This window comes from Hippocampus bargibanti, linkage group LG12 (assembly GCF_051943395.1).
Source record: "Hippocampus bargibanti isolate YZ-2025 linkage group LG12, ASM5194339v1, whole genome shotgun sequence".
In the NCBI taxonomy this organism is placed as follows: domain Eukaryota; kingdom Metazoa; phylum Chordata; class Actinopteri; order Syngnathiformes; family Syngnathidae; genus Hippocampus; species Hippocampus bargibanti.
Window position 1 is genome coordinate 8000610 of NC_142745.1, and position 20710 is coordinate 8021319.

The 20710-nt window shown below is 40.9% G+C and overlaps 3 protein-coding genes and 1 non-coding gene across 8 annotated transcripts in view; 3 read left to right on the forward strand and 1 right to left on the reverse strand.

Annotated features, from left to right (window-relative positions):
* Window positions 1-9109, forward strand: avil (advillin). Of its 3 annotated transcripts, none has more exons than XR_016116737.1 (17): window positions 1-279; window positions 361-469; window positions 561-671; window positions 1177-1382; window positions 1454-1532; window positions 3162-3254; window positions 3335-3467; window positions 3552-3652; window positions 4471-4608; window positions 5494-5652; window positions 5722-5901; window positions 5973-6130; window positions 6200-6344; window positions 6415-6603; window positions 7678-7732; window positions 7818-7928; window positions 8047-9109. XR_016116737.1 is itself a non-coding variant. In XM_089011142.1 (17 exons), exons 2-17 carry the CDS (start codon window positions 389-391, stop codon window positions 8158-8160), a joined length of 2067 nt encoding a protein of 688 aa, XP_088867268.1. In that variant the 5' UTR covers window positions 3-279; window positions 361-388; the 3' UTR covers window positions 8161-9109. The 3 variants fall into 3 exon arrangements, 2 of the variants coding, with proteins under 2 accessions (XP_088867268.1, XP_088867269.1); XM_089011142.1 differs by having other exon boundaries at window positions 3-279; window positions 7678-7746; XM_089011143.1 differs by lacking the exon at window positions 3162-3254 and having other exon boundaries at window positions 3-279; window positions 7678-7746.
* LOC148890293 (uncharacterized) lies at window positions 8981-14489 on the reverse strand. Of its 2 annotated transcripts, none has more exons than XM_089011149.1 (6): window positions 14364-14489; window positions 11919-11993; window positions 11351-11389; window positions 11023-11184; window positions 10856-10939; window positions 8981-10427 (listed from the first exon to the last, which is right to left on the reverse strand). In XM_089011149.1, the coding sequence occupies exons 1-6, from the start codon at window positions 14421-14423 to the stop codon at window positions 9975-9977; spliced, it is 873 nt and encodes a 290-aa protein (XP_088867275.1). In that variant the 5' UTR covers window positions 14424-14489; the 3' UTR covers window positions 8981-9974. The 2 variants fall into 2 exon arrangements, with proteins under 2 accessions (XP_088867275.1, XP_088867273.1); XM_089011147.1 differs by lacking the exon at window positions 14364-14489 and adding an exon at window positions 12332-12564.
* trnad-guc (transfer RNA aspartic acid (anticodon GUC)) lies at window positions 13471-13542 on the forward strand. The gene has a single exon. It is a non-coding gene; the product is annotated as a tRNA-Asp (tRNA).
* gdf11 (growth differentiation factor 11) overlaps window positions 14383-20710 on the forward strand; it is a 24496-nt gene continuing 18168 nt past the window's right edge. For both annotated transcript variants that reach the window (XM_089011145.1, XM_089011146.1), the window contains exon 1: window positions 14383-14797. In XM_089011145.1, coding sequence (XP_088867271.1) covers window positions 14383-14797 — 415 coding nt within the window. The remainder of the gene's footprint in view (window positions 14798-20710) is intronic.

The following is a 20710-nucleotide window of genomic DNA, read 5'->3' on the forward strand; positions in this document are numbered from 1 at the left end:
AAAAACACTGCCTGTAAGAAAATTGTCTGTTTCAAATTAAAGTGACTAAAGTGACTTTTCAGTGTGGTTCTTAAATCTCCAGACCCAGAAGGTAAAAGACTCCATCCAATATGATATCCATTTCTGGATCGGCTTAGAGTCGTCTCAAGATGACCAGGGTGCCGCTGCAGTTTACACCACACGATGTGATGAGTATTTAGGTTGCACATCGGTCCAGCACAGAGAAGTTCAGGAACACGAATCGGATTTGTTCAGGGGTTATTTCAAGCAAGGAATAATGTGAGTGAATGTGAATGCCATGAGGAATGCGACCCATCCTAGATTATCTCCGTTTTACCCACCATGTGTTACATACTGCAGCTACAAGAAAGGCGGATCTCCAACTGACATGAAGAACACTGAAATCAATAACGACAACATACAGAGGCTTCTTCATGTCAAAGGGAGGAAACGGGTGGTGGCCAAGGAGGTGAGCGCTGGATTTCCGGCTGCTTACGTAACACCTTGGGGCACAGAGCGCCTTGTGTACACACGCCGCCGCTGCTCCCAACTGGTTTCAGGTGCCACTGTGCTGGAAGAGCTTCAACCTTGGCAATGTGTTTTTACTGGACATCGGTAAAACCATCATCCAGTGGAATGGACCGAAGAGCAACAAGCAAGAAAGACTGAAGGTAAGATTACAATTATTGGTAGTATGTGACAGTGCAGTCGAAGCTCTTAATTGTCATGATTTGCAAGGTAGTGGTGATGGTGGACCCCCAAAAAAATGCAAGCAGGAGGGAGGGGCAGGGTGTATTTGCCCAATTGTATTAAAGACAGCAGGGCCAAATCTCAAACAACAGTCACCAGAAGAAAAAGGTCCAAAGTAGCAAACAAAACTATGAGTAAAACCTAAGATGAAACAAAAATGACAGGGTGAAACAAACAATGACTTGGCGCTGAATGGTCCTTTTAACTGCCACTGATTTAAAAGGAATGTTGTGTGGGGCCGAATCTGGCCCTCGGGCTAGATCTTTGACACCTGTGATTTATGACAATATTACAAAGTGCACCCAACAGCATTAGAAGATAGTTACTGCCAGTGACATGCATGGATTTTTGGCAATGACAAAAACTATTTTTACTAATGTACTGGCAGTATGAATAAAAAACAAAATGTCTCTTTTGCCCCCTCAGAGTTTGCTGTTGGCCAAAGACATCCGGGATAGAGAGCGAGGAGGTCAGGCAGAGATCAAGGTGATTGAAGGTGACGAGGAGGACAACTCCCCTGAGATCATGAAGATGCTGATTAGCGTTCTTGGTGAGAGGCGCATCCGTCTGACAGATGAATCTCCTGACAAACGCCTTCACGAGGAACAAATGGGAAACCTCACTCTTTATCGGTAAGTAGATCAATGCTATTCAGTGTTTCTTCCAGTCCGTGTGAGGATTCCTCTTATGTGTGCACTTCTAGTGTGTCAGAAAATGTAGGGCAGATGAAGGTCGTAGAGGTTGCTCGCCAGCCACTGGTTCAGGAACTACTCAACAATAATGTGAGTTGCTTTCTTTGATTTTAAAGCGTAGATCCCTGGAGTCTCAAGGGGGCTTTAATTTAGACCACTCAGATTTTAAATGATCGAGTCCTATAATATTTGTTGCATGCTTTTCTGTTTTGTAGCAACAAAAAAATGCATGCTATTATTGAATTAAAAAGATTTTTTTTTGCAAACCGTGAAATAAAATCAGAAATTTTGCACTGACACGGTTAAAAATTCTAATATTATGTCATTATAAATACCATTTAAAAAAAGAAATATCTTATCCAATTTAAAAAAAGGCAGATTTTTTTAAACAATGTTCTGGCCCATCTGTCAAGAAAAAAAATAAAATAAAATGAAATAAAATAAAATAAAATTAAAATAAAATAAAAACTGGCATAGGCTCCAGCACACATTTTCACCCTTGTGAGCATAAAAGAAAATTATGTTATGTAATTATAAACACAACTTTAAAAAATATAATTTTTATTAAAAAAAAAAACACTTCTTTTAAACAAAAGCCCTGGCTCATCTGTCAAGTTAAAAAATAAAATAAAATAAAAACTGGGATAGGCTCCAGCCCTTGTGAGTGTAAACAGATTAGAAGATGAATGAACATGAAACATTTAACAAAAAAAGTATGTTAACTCATTCACTGTCACACGTGCAAAAAATGTGTCCACTCCAGTGCCAGGGTTTTTTTCATTTTCAGTTAAATTGCAGGACCCACAGGATATTGGATTTTCGGACTACATAAACATTCAATGCAGCATAAGAAGTCTTAGACTCTCTTCATTCATCAGAAAAAAATAGTTAATTCCTAAATTATATAGGTCTGGAGTTATCTGAGCTTGAAATGAGTGCGGCTGTACAATAGGAAAATAACGCCCGCTCGTGGAAGGGGAAAAATATTGCCAGAGGCCTGACCAGCGCTTTATCGGCACCCTCCACCTCCGCAAGAAAAAACAAAACCCAAACAAATTTGGAAATGGCGCTCCATGTCATGCTTTTCAATACCTGAATAAATTTGGGAATGACAGTGAATGAGTTAATATTGATTTTAACTTTTATTTATTTTATGTGTCTTGTTTTGATGAACGACTACTGTACAGATGCTCGCCATCTTACGAACGAGATACGTTCCGAACGGTTGTTGCTTCAGTGCTATATTTTGTATGTAATATATGTTTAAGGCTTAATAAGTATGTTAAGGTTTATATAAATATGTTTAAGGCATGTATAAGTAACCTGTATTGGTTTATACTAAAAAATAAATAATATATATGTATATTGTACAACTGGAGAGAATACTACATATGTTACTACAAAAACGTTTGTATGTATCATTGTTCATAACTCAAATGTTTGTAAGTAGGGGAGCGTTTGTATTCTAATATTGGTCGTGATGGTAGTTGAAGTGATAAACACTTTTAAGAGCCAATACATACTAAAAAATAAATAATGTATATATGTATATTGTACAACTGGAGAGAATACTACATATGTTACTACAAAAACGTTTGTATGTATCATTGTTCATAACTCCAATGTTCGTAAGTAGGGGAGCGTTTGTATTCCAATATTGGTCATGATGGTAGTTGAAGTGGTAAACACTTTTAAGAGCCATTGATCAAATGTATACAGGACTTCTACATCCTGGACCAGGGTGGGTCAAAATTGTATGTGTGGAAGGGGAAAAAAGTGAATAACGCTCTGATAGCCTTAACCAGAGGTTTGGTAAGTTACACCTTCAACCATTTTATTGTTGTCGTATACAACATGGTGACATTCTCTCACCATTGGGCTGGTCTTGATAGGAGTTTATCAAGATAAAAGATTATCCCGGCACAACCAATGTAGAGGTGATGAATGAAGGCACTGAATCAGCTCTGTTCAAGCAACTGTTCCAGACGTGGAGAGTGAAGGACCAGACTCAAGGGCTGGGCAGAGGTACGTGACATTCACTGTGATATTATGACTCCACAAGTTTAAATATCATCAAACGACTGTTGGATCTTTTTTTTTCTTTTTAAGCTTCTGTTACACAGGAGAAATTTGATGCCTCGCTCATGTACGAGAAGCCAGAGATTGCTGCGCAAGAGAGGATGGTGGACGATGGCACAGGCCAAGTGGAGGTTTGTGGCCTTGTGTGTGGTCTTAAAACATTCAAATTATTTTAAGTGATTGCATTTAACTCATTCACTGACAAACGATGTGAGAAAATGTGTCCACTCCAGTGCCAGGGTTTTTGTCATTTTCACTCAAATTGCAGGACCCACAGAATATTGAATTTTAGGACTACATAGGCATTCAATACAGTGTTACAAACCTTAAACTGTCTTCTTTCATCAGAAAAAAAGAGTTAATTCCTAAATGATATGGGTCTGGAGTTACAGTAAAGTCTCGTTATATCGATATTCTCGGGAGTCGGAAAAAATATCAATATAACCGGACTATCGATATATCCGATCCTGCGGGCATGTAATTTTCTCCTTGAGTTCATAGAAATAGTATCGTAATAAGCAGTACTATCGATATAACCGATATCGATATAACGAGACTTTACTGTATATAATCTTGAAATGAGGGTGGCAGTCCAAAATACAATGCAATACATTCATATTGGTTTATATAGCGCTTTAACAACAGCTGAAGCTAGAACAAAGCGCTAACATGGAAAAAGACAAATGCTGCCAACTTGTGGAAAAGAAAAAAACCTTGCCAGAGGCCATGACCAGTGCTTTATCGGCACCCACGCATAAAAAAAACCAAATCCGAACAAATTCGGGAATGGCGCTCTATGTCATATTTTCAATTGCTGAATACATTTTCGAATGGCAGTGAATGAGTTAATTGACCATCAAGCAAAAAGAAAACAAAACAACAACAAAAACGAGATCACCAGCACTTAGTTTGAGGCTTCACAATATTGAAGAAAATGAAATGTACTCAGGTTTGGAGAATTGAGAATCTGGAGCTGGTGCACGTGGACCCTCAACGTCATGGCTACTTCTACGGAGGAGATTGTTACTTGATCCTTTATACTTATTTGGTGAACAACAAGCAGAGCTTCCTGCTTTACATATGGCAGGTGAGGCTCTGATTGTTGCGATCGTAAGCTGAAATCAATGCACACTATGTATTTTTGATCGTTGGGAGGAGGAATTAAGCTGAAATAAATTCACACTACAGTGATACCTTGGTTCACGAATCCCTTGGCTTACGAACTATTCGGTTTACGAACGTTACATTTATGAAAAATTTACCTTGGCATACAAACTTTACCCTGGCATAGGAACTTTTTTTCGTACACGGAGCTGCCTCATGAGTGATGTGTCGTTCGCGAACGAGCCCGTTCTCACAACAAAATGGCAACCGACTGTTTTGTCCTCTATTCCCCGCCCCAGTCTTCGGTTAAAGCCACATGATTGGTCAAGAACGTAGAAGTGTGGGGGGAGGGGTTTAATCATTAAAGAGACAGGCAGACGAGAGTGAGAGTTTCAACTTTGGTAGTTCAAAGGCAGAGTGTAGACTGCAAGGATAAAATATCCCATCAATCAGGCTCCACAAACAACCCGCACAAGCCATCTGTACACTTGATGCAAAAAGCTATCAACCCAGCTAAACAGAACACAATTGATGAGGAACTAGATAAAATTATCACAGAAAAAGTACATACAATAGATCATTCTTCAAGATGGTGAAAGAAGAAGGTTGCATTCCTCATCAAGTGTTTAATGCTGATGAAACCGGCCACTCCATTCCATCAAGCCACCAATGACCATCACAAAGGTAAATAAAACGACTTTATTATAGAGTACAGTTTATTTTTTTACTTATGGGGACCTGGGATTGGATTATTCTCATTTCAATGGTTTCCTATGGAAAATTAATTTTTGGGTTACACACTTTTCGCCTTACACGCTCTGTCTGGGAACCAATTAAGTTCGTAAACCAAGGTATCGTTGTATTTTAGGGCCGCCATGCTACACAGGATGAACTGGCAGCGTCTGCGCTCCACGCCATTGATATGGACCACATGTACGCTGGGGCGCCTGTTCAAGTCAGAGTGACCATGGGGAAAGAACCTAGGCATTTTTTAGCCATATTCAAAGGCAAAATGGTCATCTTTGAGGTATGAATGTGAATTGAATCCCGGTGGGCTGTTTGTGATGTGATGTATGCAATCCATCTTCTATGTCAGGGAGGGTCATCTAGAAAAGGAATTTCTGAACCAGATCCACCAGTGCAACTGTTCCAGGTTCAAGGTTATGAGCCCAACAATACAAAAGCTATTGAGGTTCCAGCACTTGCGTCTTCTCTCAACTCCAACGGCGCTTTTCTGCTTAAGAGTCAAAATGGACTCTACCTGTGGTGCGGAAAGGTATACAGCGCAGGCCCTCCGGTGAAAAACAATGGTGGACTTTGACGGTTGATGACATCTGCTGGTTGTAGGGAGCAAGTGGAGATGAGAGGAACATGGCAAAGGAGATCAGCTCCGTGATAGGACATAACTTGCAAGGTATCCAGAATCACATTTTTGCAGAGGGGCATGAGCCTTCGGAATTCTGGGAGATGCTTCGCGGACAGGTTCCCGATGCCGATGACAAGAGGTAAAGGTGGCTGAATGATAGCATTTTAGGCAGATGTGAGTTTTTCTCCCTATATGTGTCTGTCCGTAGGCTGCAGCAACCGGTTTTGGACCATGAGCCACGCCTTTTTGAATGCTCCAACAAGTCGGGACGTTTGAAAGTGACCGAGGTGACCCAGTTTACACAGGACGACCTCACTGAAGATGATGTCATGTTATTAGACACATGGGACCAGGTAGGGAAAGGGAAGCATATCATATGCTCAACACACTGCAGTATTTTGTCTTAATATATTGCCGTTTTAGGTTTTTTTGTGGATTGGAAAAGAGGCCAAAAGAGTGGAACGCAAAGAGGCAGTGGTGAGCAGCCAGGAGTACCTGCGCACACGTCCAGGTGGGAGAGATCCGGATACCCCGATCATCCTGATCAAGCAAGGGTTTGAGCCACCCACCTTCACTGGCTGGTTCACTGCTTGGGACCATTCCAAATGGAGTGTAAGCATTTTTTTTTTCAAAGAAACAAATTGTTATTAAGTCAAAAATGTCAACCTTTTACGAAAAAAGTATTCATTTTCTCTATCTTGATTACGGCTGCCCGAAAGGTATTAAACTCATTCACTGCCATTCATTAATTTATTCGGGAATTTAAAATATGACATAAGGCGCCATTCTCAAGTTTGTTCATGTTTTATTTTTTCATGCTTGGGTACCGATAAAGTGCTAGCCATGGCCTCTGGCAATGTTTTTTTCCCCTTCCAAGAGAAGAGTTAAGCATCCAGTATAGTATATTTGCCTCATACTGATTACATGTGATCAAGTCACATACACCAAAGTGAAAAGGAGGACATGTGACAAAAACTCTTGAACTTATTTTCTGCCATTCACGAGTTTATTCGGGAATTTAGAATATGACGTAGAGTGCCATTCCCGAATTTGTTCGGGAATTGAAAAGTGTGACGTGGAGTGCCATTCCCGAATTTGTTCAGGTTTTGGTTTTTCATGCTTAGTTGCCGATAAAGCACTGGCCATGGCCTCTGGCAATGGTTTTTCTTTTCCACAAGGGGGCAGCATTTCCATTTTTTCCATGTTGGCGCTTTCTTCCAGCTTCAGCTGTTGTTAAAGCGCTATATAAACCAATATGAATGAATTGCATTGTATTTTGGACTGCCACCCTCATTTCAAGATCATGTAACTCCAGACCAATATCATTTAGGAATTAACTTTTTTTAATGAAAGAAGACAGTCTCTGGTTTGTAACACTGTATTGAATGTGTATGCAGTCCTAAAATTCAATATTCTGTGGGTCCTGTAATTTGAGTGAAAATGACAAAAACCCTGGCACTGGAGTGGACACATTTTTGCACACTGGCAGTGAAGGAGTTAATTGACCTTGAGATTATAGTTTCCATGTGGAGGTGTTTGTAGAAAATGTTTGACATAACAGACATTATTTTTAAAGCAATCTGAGCACAAGCTTTTTTTTTCCACACAATTTTGTAGCAGCGGTTGTGGTGGGATTGCATGAGTGTACCTAATGAAGTGGCTTGTTTGCATTTGTCTACCTGGCAGGATGGGAAGAGCTATGAGGAACTGAAGAAAGAGCTGGGAAACGCATTGAGCCCAAGTGATGTTTTCACCGTATGTACAAAAACGACATTTTACACAACCAGCTAATAATCGACTTTCTTTGACCGTTGTCAATGTTCTAGGATTACAGCAGTGTTGAAAATGATACAAGCTTTCAGTGTTTTCCCGCTGAGGTTTTAATTAAAAACATGGTCAGCGAGCTGCCTGAAAATGTGGACCCCACCCAGAAGGAGGTACAGTACCGCACTCCATTCTATTTTATTCAGATTGCCACGAAACAAACAAATCCACTGGCAGAAAGCCACAATTTCCCAAAATGCGCAAAAGCATATTTCCTTGATTGCTTTTCAGAGATATCTCACCGACTCGGACTTCTGCCACATTTTCGGAATCACCAAAGATGAATTTGCAAACCTGCCAAAATGGAGACAAATCAACTTGAAAAAAGAAAAGGGGCTGTTTTGACAATTCAACTCATTCCCCAACAACTGAGTGCATTGTTATAAAAAAAATAATCAGACATGAATCGAACACGTTTATGATTTGTTATTTAACTAGTATAATGGGCGTTGGTGATGGAAACAACCTCACACTGATTGTCTGGCAGAGGCGAGTGGAAAATCGAGTTTGCCACCTGCTGGCCAAAAATGGCATAGCACATCCACCGAAAATAATTTGAAGAACGTTCGACAAGTTGGTCACCTATCGCTTGATATATAGCCGAAAAAAAAATTGAAATGAATATTTGATTTTGTCATATGCAAGAATGCAAGTAACCTTTTGGTTGTGTTGTTGTACTTGTGTGCCAATCAATATAAATATGAAACTGAAATCAAATCACACCAGTTTGATCCAAGTCCTTTTATTCCAAAATTTCGAGTCAGTACCATTGTGTATGTACTCTTCCAGATAAACATTGACTTCAGAATTAAAACTTATTTAAGATGTAACCGTTTCACTAAGAATAAATAGTTGCATTTTTTTCTGTGGAAAAAGCAAAATGATTTGATAATGAAACTAGATAACATGAACTTAATTAATATCGTGACAAGAGAATGCACTGCTGTAATACAATGCCAGTGATTCTGCGATAGATAGCATCAAAAATAGCCACTGGTAGTATTTTTTTTTTCTGGTGTATAAGGCTCACCCAAAAGCCTTGATTTTCTTCAAAAGATGACCCTGCACCTTATACGCAAGTGCGCCTTATAAGTGAAGTAGCAGAGCCACAACAGGTCTCACAACTACTGTCAGCAACCACAAACTCCATTTCCTCCTGCAGAAGTAGTGCATAACCTCAGACTCGACCATGGCGTCTTATATTTGGAAAACGTTTTATTTGTTGAAGGTGCACCTTATATATGGAAAACCTTTGAAAATACACCATTCATTGGCGGTGGGCCTTATACTCCAGTGCGCCTTATACACCAGAAAATACAGTAATGACAGCAATCATGTTGACCGGCTAAATGTATGAAATTTGAAATGTTCATCAACATAAGAAAATACTTAGGTGTAAATATGAATCATGATAGTTCATGTACATACATCAGCAGGATGGATATATAAACCTGATTCGTAAAGTTTTGTAAGGTTTTTAAGTGCAAAACAGTGTTTAAAACTGGTATACAATGTATGTACCCCGTAGAAGAAAAAAGGTGACCGATGTTCATGCAAATTGGATGTAAAATCCAAACAGCTCCCATAGCATGTAAAAGAAAAAAATGGAAGTTACACAGCAATCAGACATGAAGAATGCACTGTAAATGTGCAACAATGCAGACTTTTCGTGCAGCGAAAGGACTTCTTTCCCCTAGTTGGCATGTTACCGGTTGGAAATGGAATGTTTTTCAAAGCCTTGTGAAAAGTGCAAATGCAGCCAATTGTCCCTCAATCCTCAATATGATACAAAAAGACATTAGAATAAAAATTGTCACTCAGTCAGGCAGTGAATAAATTGTGGTTCCCGTTACATTTACTAAAATTTTATCACAAACTTACCAAAAAAAAAAAAATAAGAATCTCAGATTAAGTCTCCCAAAATAACGTAAACCTGAACTGCAAGCACTTTGATGGGAACTACAATGCAGACAAGTCAGTCTATGGCCCTCGCGTTCCACTGGATACAAATCAAACTTTTTATTTCTTTTCCAGGCTAACATTTTTTGAAAGCGTAAAAAAAAAAAAAAAAGACACGTCGTAAAGACTATATTGGCAAAAACGAACCACCTTGTGAGCCATCTTGAGACTCGCAGCTTTGAAAAACGTTTCCAAATAAATTAAGACATAATGCAGTTACCGCCATTTTGGGGCTCCTGGGCATCGACGGCGTCTTTACTTGGCGAGTCATGAGGCAACTCCAAAGGGCCGTCGTCCTGATCGGGAGTCTCCGCGGACGCGTCCTCGTACGTGCTGGCGGTATCCGAGTCGCTCTTATCCGGGGGTGTGCCTCTGTCTCGTTGGTTTTCGTAAGGCCTCTGGTGTACCCCGTCTTCACAGAACGGGTCCAGTGCGAGCGAGGGTGCGCTGTTGGCCACCCACTTGACTTTGGTCACGACGCTCCGCTCGTCTCCCCTCGTCGGATGCACATCGTCACATGCAGAAGTCATTTCTCCGGTAAATTTTGATATCGGGGCGTTCTTGGCGGGTTCGTTCATTTTACGTCCTTGTCTCTTTGCGTCCACTTCACTTTCACTCGTGTCTTCCGATACATGCGTACGTCTATTTTTTTCCTGTGAAGAGAAAATAAAACAACCGGTTACACTCAGAATTCACATCGTAATGTTTTTCATACAATATTTTCTGTCATTGACACTTTGACTGATTGCGTGACAAACTATGCAAAAAAAAACATAAGTGGTATCACAGAACACACACTTGTGTCAAGCTTTAATTTGTGTTTTTATTATCTTATGTAAAATGTGTCGAATATGCTTTAAAGGACAATCGACGCCTCCGGACAAGCTGTGTCCATAATTTGTAAAATCACTTCAAATGACTTCTACTGAGCGTATTTTACAAAGATTCCACCATATATAGCTATATTTTACGTTTTAACTCGTGCTGAATATTCAGGAAGTCTTGAATAGGGTGATTGCGCGTCGTCAGTCGTTTGCGTTGAAGAACCATTGCATGTGTAAAGTTTCAAATGTAACATGACCTCTTTTAATGTCGCCACTTCCTGTAACAGAGAGTGGACCAAACGCTCCAGCTTCCTCTTGGCCTCCCTCTCTTGCTTCAACTCCTGAAAGCAGAGAGAAGTCTTTTTTTGTTTTTTTGTCACAAAGCCACATTTTGACCAAACTACCATGTTTGTACGCCTCGTACCACATTAGCATGCCCGGCCTCCCTCTGGGTCTCCGCTAGCAGCTCCTCCACACCTTCCAGTGTGTCCTGCAGGACGTCCACCTGGAACAACAGAGCTTCACGCTCCACCTCCAGCCCACGCAACTCATGCATCGCCTCGTTATAGCTGGCTTGCAGCTCCAGCTACACAGCAGACATGGTAACAAAATCAACAAGTGCTGAATTCACGAGGCAGCGCGTGGGTAAGGATATGCGCTGAACAAGCTCTCAAGAATAAAGCACACGGGAGAATGGTGGAAATTAGAGTAATCCTTGTGTCCAATTAAATTTACGACAAAAAAATATTCACCATTTCTGGGAGCCCTATTGAGAAGTCCTGGTCTGAATGCTGAAAAAAAGACATCAATGTTGTTATTATTATGAACCAGACAAACATTACAAAGGAGGCTAAGAAGTTAATATGCACTGAGTGCATTCAAGGCAGCAATATGTACCACTGCGCTCACAGTAGTATTTGTACAACTAAAGCCTTAATTTAGTTTCTTTTAAAATCTAGTTTGTTTAAAATTCAGATTTTCATATTTTTGTTTAAAAGAAAAAAGAGTTCCATTTGAGGTGTAGCCTTTAAAAGGAACTGTCAGGCGCTCAGATCACTGTGAGCAAGTGAGCACGATTTGTCCAAACACAACTCTGGCCTCTTCTCACAAACATACTAACACAAACACTGCGGGATCTTTTACAATTATGATGATTGATCACATGACTCGCATCAAAGTTGAAAAGGCACAGTTTGAAAAGTGTATTTATCATTTTATGACAAAAGTCAGCGAATTGTCCAGACACACATAGTAAAAAGATGAAACGCCAGCTGAGTGACTGTTCTTGTGTTCGTGCTAGAGGCATGTTGGTCTCCTTACCTGGCTGTCAGGCCTCCTTTTCAGGGTCCCTGGTCGACTGTCGCTTCGTGTCAAACGCCTCGATGTGTTCTCAGCCTAGTGAGCACCAGCGCGCACGCGCACGTACACACACGCAAACACACACACACGCACAATAGACATGCACACACACGCACAACACACGAAACATAGTATACTTAGCACTTCAGCATTAGTCAACACAGCAGGACATCTAGCTGGTATGAGGAAGTAAGTTGAAATCGATCTGTTCTCGTTCAAGAAATACGTCCTTTACAGCAAATGAAATATACAAATTGTGCCCAAATTCTCGTTTGACTACATCGTAAGAAGTTGAACGATTGAAATAAACCAAACGACCCATTCAATTTGTGTACTTATTTTTTTTCAGACGCTGACTGGTTCTTTCCACTCACCTCATTTATGATGCTACGGAGTGATTCATCCTCGGTTCGTGATAAAGTCCGCTTCTTTGGAGACCCGTTATTGTCTAAACTGACTGAAAGCATTTTTGATACTGTTTTATACAAGTGGTGTTTATATAAGACACGCTCCTCTGAGTTTAAGACGTTCTTGTTTTTCCAACGCGACAGCAGCTGACACTCAGTGGGGCTGCTAAAGTAACAGTACAACGACAAAGCCCAACCCAGTTCAGTACGGAGAGCCACCAGGGACAAAGTGCCTCGAGGTGACGAATTTTCACACTTGATATAATAATTATTAGAATATGATTAAAGTTAAATTAAATTGTGACTGTTAAGTACCCTAGCTATGACTATAACGACAGCACTGAATACCTGGCATTGAATATAAGTCGCGTGGAGGATCACTCCACACAGGAAGGCTCTGCACTGTAAGATGGACGTGTATATACTGTATTTTTATACTTTGCACTATGTACAGTTCTTTTTATGAAACATTTTTTGTGCAGTTGTACAGTTCAGTCTTCTGTCATTTTCTTGTACAAGCAATACTTTGTTTTTTCTTTCTTTTTCGACCCCTTCACCCATTTCAGTTTTGCTGCAGGATATTGCAGCATATTATTGCAAATTTCCCCATTGTGGGACGATTAAAGGCTTTCTGATTCTGATTCGTGCATAAAAGCTACTGAATGCCCTATCAAATTATTCATTGTATGAAATGAATGATTCCACGTCTTTCTTTCTTTCCCCCACCAAGTGTCGCTGGTGGGTCAATGATGCCGTCTGCACCGAAGTCGAAACCCGTAAGATTGTTACTGCACATTGGAATCAATCATCTTTCACATACACAGCAACTTTTAGTGTACGCTCAAGTACAGTGACCATATCAAATAACAATGCTGCATTCTTGTGTTTAATTATCCGAGGATCACACGGCTTAATGGAAAGCATAAAAGTACGATACTGCCCATTGAGGCATTTGCCATGGTGAGAGACGACAAATATATTCACGAGGGACGTTTTTTCTTCTTCCGGGACGAATGTATAGGCAGCGGAGAAAATAATTTGTAAAGATATTTTATTGCAGCAATAGATATGAATCACATTTAAGAATGGAGGAGCCTATTCCGCTATCCTCGTTAGTATAGTGGACAGTATCTCCGCCTGTCACGCGGAAGACCGGGGTTCGATTCCCCGACGGGGAGGTAAAATTCTTTTATAATTTCCTCATTGTGGCACGATTGGATTGGATATGCCTTTATTACTCTCGCAGTGGAAAAATTTACATTACTGCTAAAGGCTTTCCTAGTCTTTAAGTTTGTATTTATATATATTTTTTTGAGTGAACACTTTTTTTAACCGAGTCAGCCTTTGACAATTGATTATTTGTGCCTGCTGAATGGAGATTAAACTTGATATTTTTGCATTCACTGATTTGTTTTGTTTGTTTTTTGTTTTTGTTTTTTTGCTCTGAGGCACTTGGAGGGATTCTACAAACATATGATAAAACATTTAAATAATGCGTTATTTTCAATGAACATTTTCGTAAATTCTTGGTTATTTACAAATAATAATTGTGTCTAATAAGAGACATTGCACCCTCCCTTCGCCCTGTCCCTCTTGACTTGGTGACAGACCTAAAAGCCTTTTGTTGCTATCTTAGCCAATGGAGACGGATGACGACAGCGGGCAGCTGAGATATATAAAGAGCACCCTTTTTGACCGCTCTTGCACATTTTCCAGTGACACTTCTGCACACTTAGACACTTCCGTGGACTGAAACTAGTACATACGACGCCAAAAGCAACCATCGAACCACACGTCATCGGGCTCAACGTTCATCAGATGGACATTTTGTCAACTCTCAATAAAGACACAGTGGAACGCACTTTTTGGCAACTTCTTGGTGTTGGATTAGAAGCCAATCTGGTAGGATAAGGACAGGAGCGACGCACAACCAAGAGAGTGGATTTAATTGGTAACGTGAGTTAAACAACAAAAGGAAACAAGAAAAAAGTTGCATTGCCTTGTGTCCGGGCATCGTCATGTCGAGGTATAACTTCTTATTGTGCTTGATGGTGCTCATTTCCCTGGGACAGTCGGGGAGCGACGAGCCCAATCTGCTGCTGCCACCCGCCAGCGAAACGCCCACGGATGCCGGCCTGTCGCCACTGGACGAGGACGCCGGTTCCCACGAGTGCTCCGCCTGCGTTTGGAGGGAACAAAGCAAAGTGCTGAGGCTGGAGACCATCAAGTCGCAGATCTTGAGCAAGCTGCGTCTGAAGCAGGCACCAAACATCAGCCGCGAGGTGGTCAACCAACTGCTGCCCAAGGCGCCCCCGCTCCAGCAGCTCCTGGACCATCACGACTTTCAGGGAGACGCGTCTTCCCAGGATGAGTTTATGGAGGAGGATGAGTACCACGCCACCACGGAGTCCGTCATTACCATGGCTTCTGAGCGTGAGTAGTCCTATGCTTCGCCGCTTCCGACACGCGCACGGGTGCGTAATGACGCAAACGATCGTTGACTTTTAGCACTTCAGTTTTTGTGTCGTATTGGAGTCCCATACTGAGCGACACGTGTTTATATATCGCATGTGTTCCATACCTGTCAACATACGTTTTCCCCGTGTTTTATACGTTTTTACTTATGCTTTTATACGACGGGAAAAAATTAAATTGTGAACCGATTTTACAAAGACCATTTTGGCTCAATCCAGTTCGTCTCAACTGCTGGTAGCCAACGACAATGGTCGCTACTTTTGTCACGGCAAACCAGAAAAAGTAATCCTCGTATATTTTTAATCGCTGCGTACGGTCGCTTCGTACGGTCGGGTTGATAAAAGCATACCGAATTCCCGCCTGTTAGCGCTTTTTATCATTTTAAATAATGCACTGCGTACTACAACTTTTATACAGGCATTTATAAGGGCAGCTATTAGCCAATGTTGACAGGTATGTGGTGCGTTCAAATACACCTTAGCTAATTGGTTCAATCAGCTGTTGGTGGCAGCTGTCAAAAGGGGGGTTAGAGGTGAAGCTGATAAATCAATATTCAGCCAGACGGATGACGCTTGTCAATATGAAGCAGAAGGTAGCTTCAACGTGGCTCGGTGGACTTTTTGTTTCCACGGTGCAAACAATCACTCTGTTCATAATAATGGCTGTGATGATGATGATGATGATGATGATGATGATGATGATGATGATGATGATGATGATGATGATGATCCACCTGGTTCGTGTGTATGTCTCTGTGCGCAAGTGAGTGCGTGTGATGTGTTTGGAGGAGGCAGCTGCTCTCTTGAGTCCACCTCCTGCTGCTGTCAGCGTGTGGAAAGCTTCCCTCTTGTTTCACCTCGTTTATGTGCGCGAACGCATGACAAAGCAGCCTGAACGTCAAGTGCATTATTAATGATAACGCGGCTCTAATGTGGGGAGTTATGACGACAGGGCGAGCGGACGAACAATTTGCTGGCCCTCTTCTGCTTTGCCGTGAATCCAATGATAAACCGCAGGCAGCCCCCTAGGAGACATTTGATAAAATTACTGTTGAACCCTGGCAGCTGTGCTCTATCGCTCTTTTATAGGAGCCTCTACCGGTCTCCCTGCTGTTCATCGCAGTGAGAAAAAGTGTGTCCAAAAAGCTGCCATTGTTCCTCTCGTGCAACTGGGGCCCCCCTCGGCCGCACTTGCCTTTTTAAATGCGAAGTTTATAGGCACAGCTCGTTTTTTCCACTGCGGGTACACAAAGACGGAGAAGCACTCGGGGTCGAGGGGAGTGTGTGACCTTTTCCTGCAGGATCGCGGGGTTCAACAACATTTACACACGTAATATATTCTGCGCAAGGCGGAGAGAACACGCCCCAAATAATCAACTCGTACAAGCCACCGAACAAAGATGTGTCCGATGTGCTTCATGTGCTGGAAATTTCCTTTTTTTTTTTCTTTTTTTGACAGAGAAATTCTACTTGTAAACCAGTGACGTGCGGTGAGGTTCATGGCTGGTGAGGCACTGACGTCATCACAGTCAAATTTACAAACATGAACTCTACAGAGTAGCTTATTCACCATTTGATTGGCAACAGTTAACGTGTTACACCAGCTAAACTGTATACATTTTGTTCATATACTAAAAGTGTTTGAACCCTTTAATAGCGATATGCAGAGGGACAGCAATGTGGTCTCACTGCAGAGCAAGCCAGCACAGTTAGCAGAGTCATTGCGCAATCCGTGGTGAGGCTCAGCCGGCTGCTGCCTCACCGCTCGTCTGTACTTTGTACAAATTCAGCGATTTTGAAAAAAAAATCCAAAGATGGTGAAGTAAAATGGAAAAGAACTTTAAAGTACAAATCACTAAATAAATATAACTGTTTAATTTATTTTTTCATTTGATATTTCCATGATGACAGGTGAGGCACAGCCTCACCTGCCTCCCCTGACTGCACGTCACTGTTGTAAACATATCATAAATCACAATAATATCATCAATATCAAGTTAGCTATCTAGCTAGCAATTTCAAAATTGTAACCCTCAGCACTATTTAAGCAGCTTAATTGCTCCGCTGTTGTTTTAAATCTTTTTTAAAATTAAATTGTGTGTACAGTTTTTATTTATGACTTATATTTTTTTCAAGTGTGAAAATATATTTTTTTGAACCCTCCACCCATTTTCCTGTAAACCTTAATAACCGTTTCAGGGACATAGGTTACTACAGAGTGCTCAGCCCATGATGTCAGGTTACATGTTCTCATTATTATAGCTTGAAAGGGTTAAACACAAATCCAAAAATTTAAACGACATAACATGCACTATGCCAATTCTGAAAATTTTGCATGCTTGTAGATTGCACTCTCGAACACTAAATGCACTTCAGCTACACTGCAATGAGGACTGTTGGGTTTGTTGTCGAATTTGGCCAGTTTCGCAGTCAGTTGCTTGAAGGATCATGTCAACAATCAGGTCTTCTTGATGTTGGTGCAAAAGAGCAGAGCTACCTTACTTATTTGTTTGCCTTTCAATTCCAATGACTTCAATTTATACAATTTTATAAGTGAAAGTGGAGTTAGTACCATACGCCAACAGGAAAAAAAGGCATTCATATATCAAATGTTATGTAACAAGACACAATTGTGTCTTTCTGATGGTAATCAAATCAAGATAATTGTGCCTCTCGTAACACTGTGAACAGGATTTGACAGTTTTTCATAATTGATGTGTCACATTTCTTGGAAATCTGCATCCATGTGCCCCTTAATGTGCTTGTTTGGACATTTGGTTGATGTCTCTGCATCATGCGTCCCAAGGTCATTTCCTTTTACATGCATCCGGTGCAACTGACAGTTTTGTAGTATTGTGGATGAAGGGAGACTAAAGTTCATACCTGCTGGAATCACAGCAAAGTACAGTAAAGTCTCGTTATATCGATATTCAAGGGAGTCCGAAAAAATATCGATATAACCGGGACTATCGATATATCCGACCCTGTTTGCATGTAATTTTTTCCGTGCGTGCATAGAAATAGTATCGATATAACCGGGACTATCGATATATCCGATATCGATATAACGAGACTTTACTGTATTGTATTTTCCGGTAAAGAAGGCGCACCGAAAAGCCTTGATTTGCTTCAAAAGATGACCCTGCGCTTTCTATGCAGGTGTGCCTTATATATGAAGAAATATTGAGCCACAACTGGACTCGTAAATACTGTCAGCATCCACTGACTCCAATTTCCCCTGTAGAAGAAGCAATGCGTAACCCCAGCCTCTACTGTAGCGCCTTATAATGTGATAGAGAATGTGTTTTAGATATTTCTATATTATATTTGGAAAACCTTTTTCATTCATTGAAGGTGGGCCTTATAGTCCGGTGAGCCTTATATACGGAAAAAGTATGAAAATACACCATTCATTGGGGTTGCGCCTTATACTCTGCTGCGCCTTATACACCGGAAAATACGGTATTTGCGCAAGTAGAATAATGTAATTTTGTTGTATATGATCAAGGTGAAATCAAACAGATTCCGAGCTCCATGGACATGTAGTGAACTTCTTCATATTTCATTTAGAAATACAGTAAAGTCTCGTTATATCGATATTCAAGGGAGTCCGAAAAAATATCGATATAACCGGGTCTATCGATATATCCGACCCTGTTTGCATGTAATTTTCTCTGTGCGTGCATAGAAATAGTATCGATATAACCGGGACTATCGATATATCCGATATCGATATAACGAGACTTTACTGTATAACAACTGTGAGAGATGAACCCGCTGAACCATTGATGAAATAAATTAATTATAATTATATATATATATATATTTTTTGGGAGGAGCTTGTATGCGAGCAAGTGTCTGTTGACGTCTCTGCTCAACCAGTCATGTTTCAGCACTTCTGCTTCTCATCGACTGCCATTTTTCATCATCTGCTGCTTCTTCTCCTCCACCTTGCCTCCTTTATCATCCCCCGCTCCTCTACGGTACCCACAGAAGAGTCGAGAGGATCTTTTCTTCCGCTTGTGGCGCATTAGAGGGTCCCTGCGGGATTATAAATGCCTTCCTTTTTCTGTCATTCTGTGATAGAAGAAGGACTTCAAACACGATCCTGTTCCACGCGCACGTCAAACCCAATCACCCTTTCATGGTTATATTCGCTGCCTTTGATAGTCGTGTGGGTTCACACGGTACATTCTGAACTGGACCTATGCCAGAGTTGCTTCTTAGTATTCACTCAAAGTACACGTGGGTGCCGCAGTGGGGGTTTACAGGGTCCATGCTTCCGAGTGCCTTATTACTATGAAATTTCATGGAAAAGAACATCTATTTATATCACGGAGCGACACTTATAATACTAAAACATCCACCTCCCTAATGTATGTTCTGGAGGTAATGCTCGCTTTCATGGTTAACTGATGATGTGGAGAGCTGTTCAAAGGAGTCATGGACTTTATTAATCATTGTTCTTTTTTTGAATTGAATTCTGTATGTATGTTGGGACCAATTTGTTTACAGTGTGGTTTTATCCTGGGTGTCAAATGTGACCGAAATCTCATCCATGTTGATGATGTGGTTGGGCTGGATGTGTTTGTTGGTAATATTTGTTGTTATACATATTCCAAAATGCAAAGTAAGTTCGTCCCTTATCACTTGCCCTAGCTGAAGAGGGTATGTAAGATCCCGAGGCTCCTCATCTCAAGTCAAAAGTCTCAAACTCGGGTCTTAAACTGGACAGTGACTTTAAACTTGACCGACAAATTGGTGCTGTTGTTAAATCCAGCTTCTTTCACATTGGGCAACTGGCTGAAATAAAACATCTCCTTTCTCATGAGCACCTTGAAGCAGTAGTTCATGCCTTTGTCACATCTCGGTTTGATTAGTGTAATGCGTTTTACTTTGAAGTCAGCCTATCCTCCATGAAGCGTCTCTAGCTGGTCCATAATGCTGCTGTTCGCCTCTTGACTGGTACTCGTAAGAGGGAACATATATAACTCCTACTCTGGCATCCCTTCACTGGTTCCCTCTACAATCTACATTTTTGAGTTCTTTTCAAGATCATATTATTTGTCTACAAATCTTTAAATGGCCTCGCTCCTCCTTACCTCTCCGCGCTCATCCACCCCTACACACCTTCCGTTTTATGTGGATCTTATGGTCATCAAAATCTGGTATATACCTTCTACTTTTAACGGAACAAAAGTAATGGGACAAATTAACTATCATAAATCAAACCTTCCCTTCTCAGCACCTGGTGGCAAATACTTTGCAGTCAATTACAGCTTGATGTCTGGAGTGCATAGACAGGAACAGATGCTGGATTTCATCTTGGATAGGACGCCAGTAGGATTCTGTTGCGACGTTCTGTTTACTTCCTGCCAGTTGTTGTGGCATCCCCCCAGTTTTGTCTTCAGCAAGTGAAATGGCTGCTCAATCAGATTCAGGTCAGGTGATTGACTGAACCATAACATAATATTTTTCTTCTTAGCTTAAAAATAATGTTTGCTTTCTTTGAGAGGACACTTTGAGTCATTGTCCATCTGTACTGTGAAGCGCCAGTAAAAAGGTTCTGACGCATGAGGATGAATATGAGCCAATCCTATTACCCAAAACACGGCGACGTTATACAAACAGTTGTCAGTCTGACACCTGATTTGGATGGAAATATCCTCACATTAAACCTTGCACCACATCTTTTGTCATTTCAAATGCATTATGGTTGTCTTTACTACCCGAAAGCTTATCCACTTTTCCTATTGTCAATAAACTGATCGCATGAACATGTCAAATTAGAGGGATAATTTATATAGAACTGAGGTACACTTGGTCCAAGCACAAGCATGCGTCCATGATATACACACTCATAGGAATACAT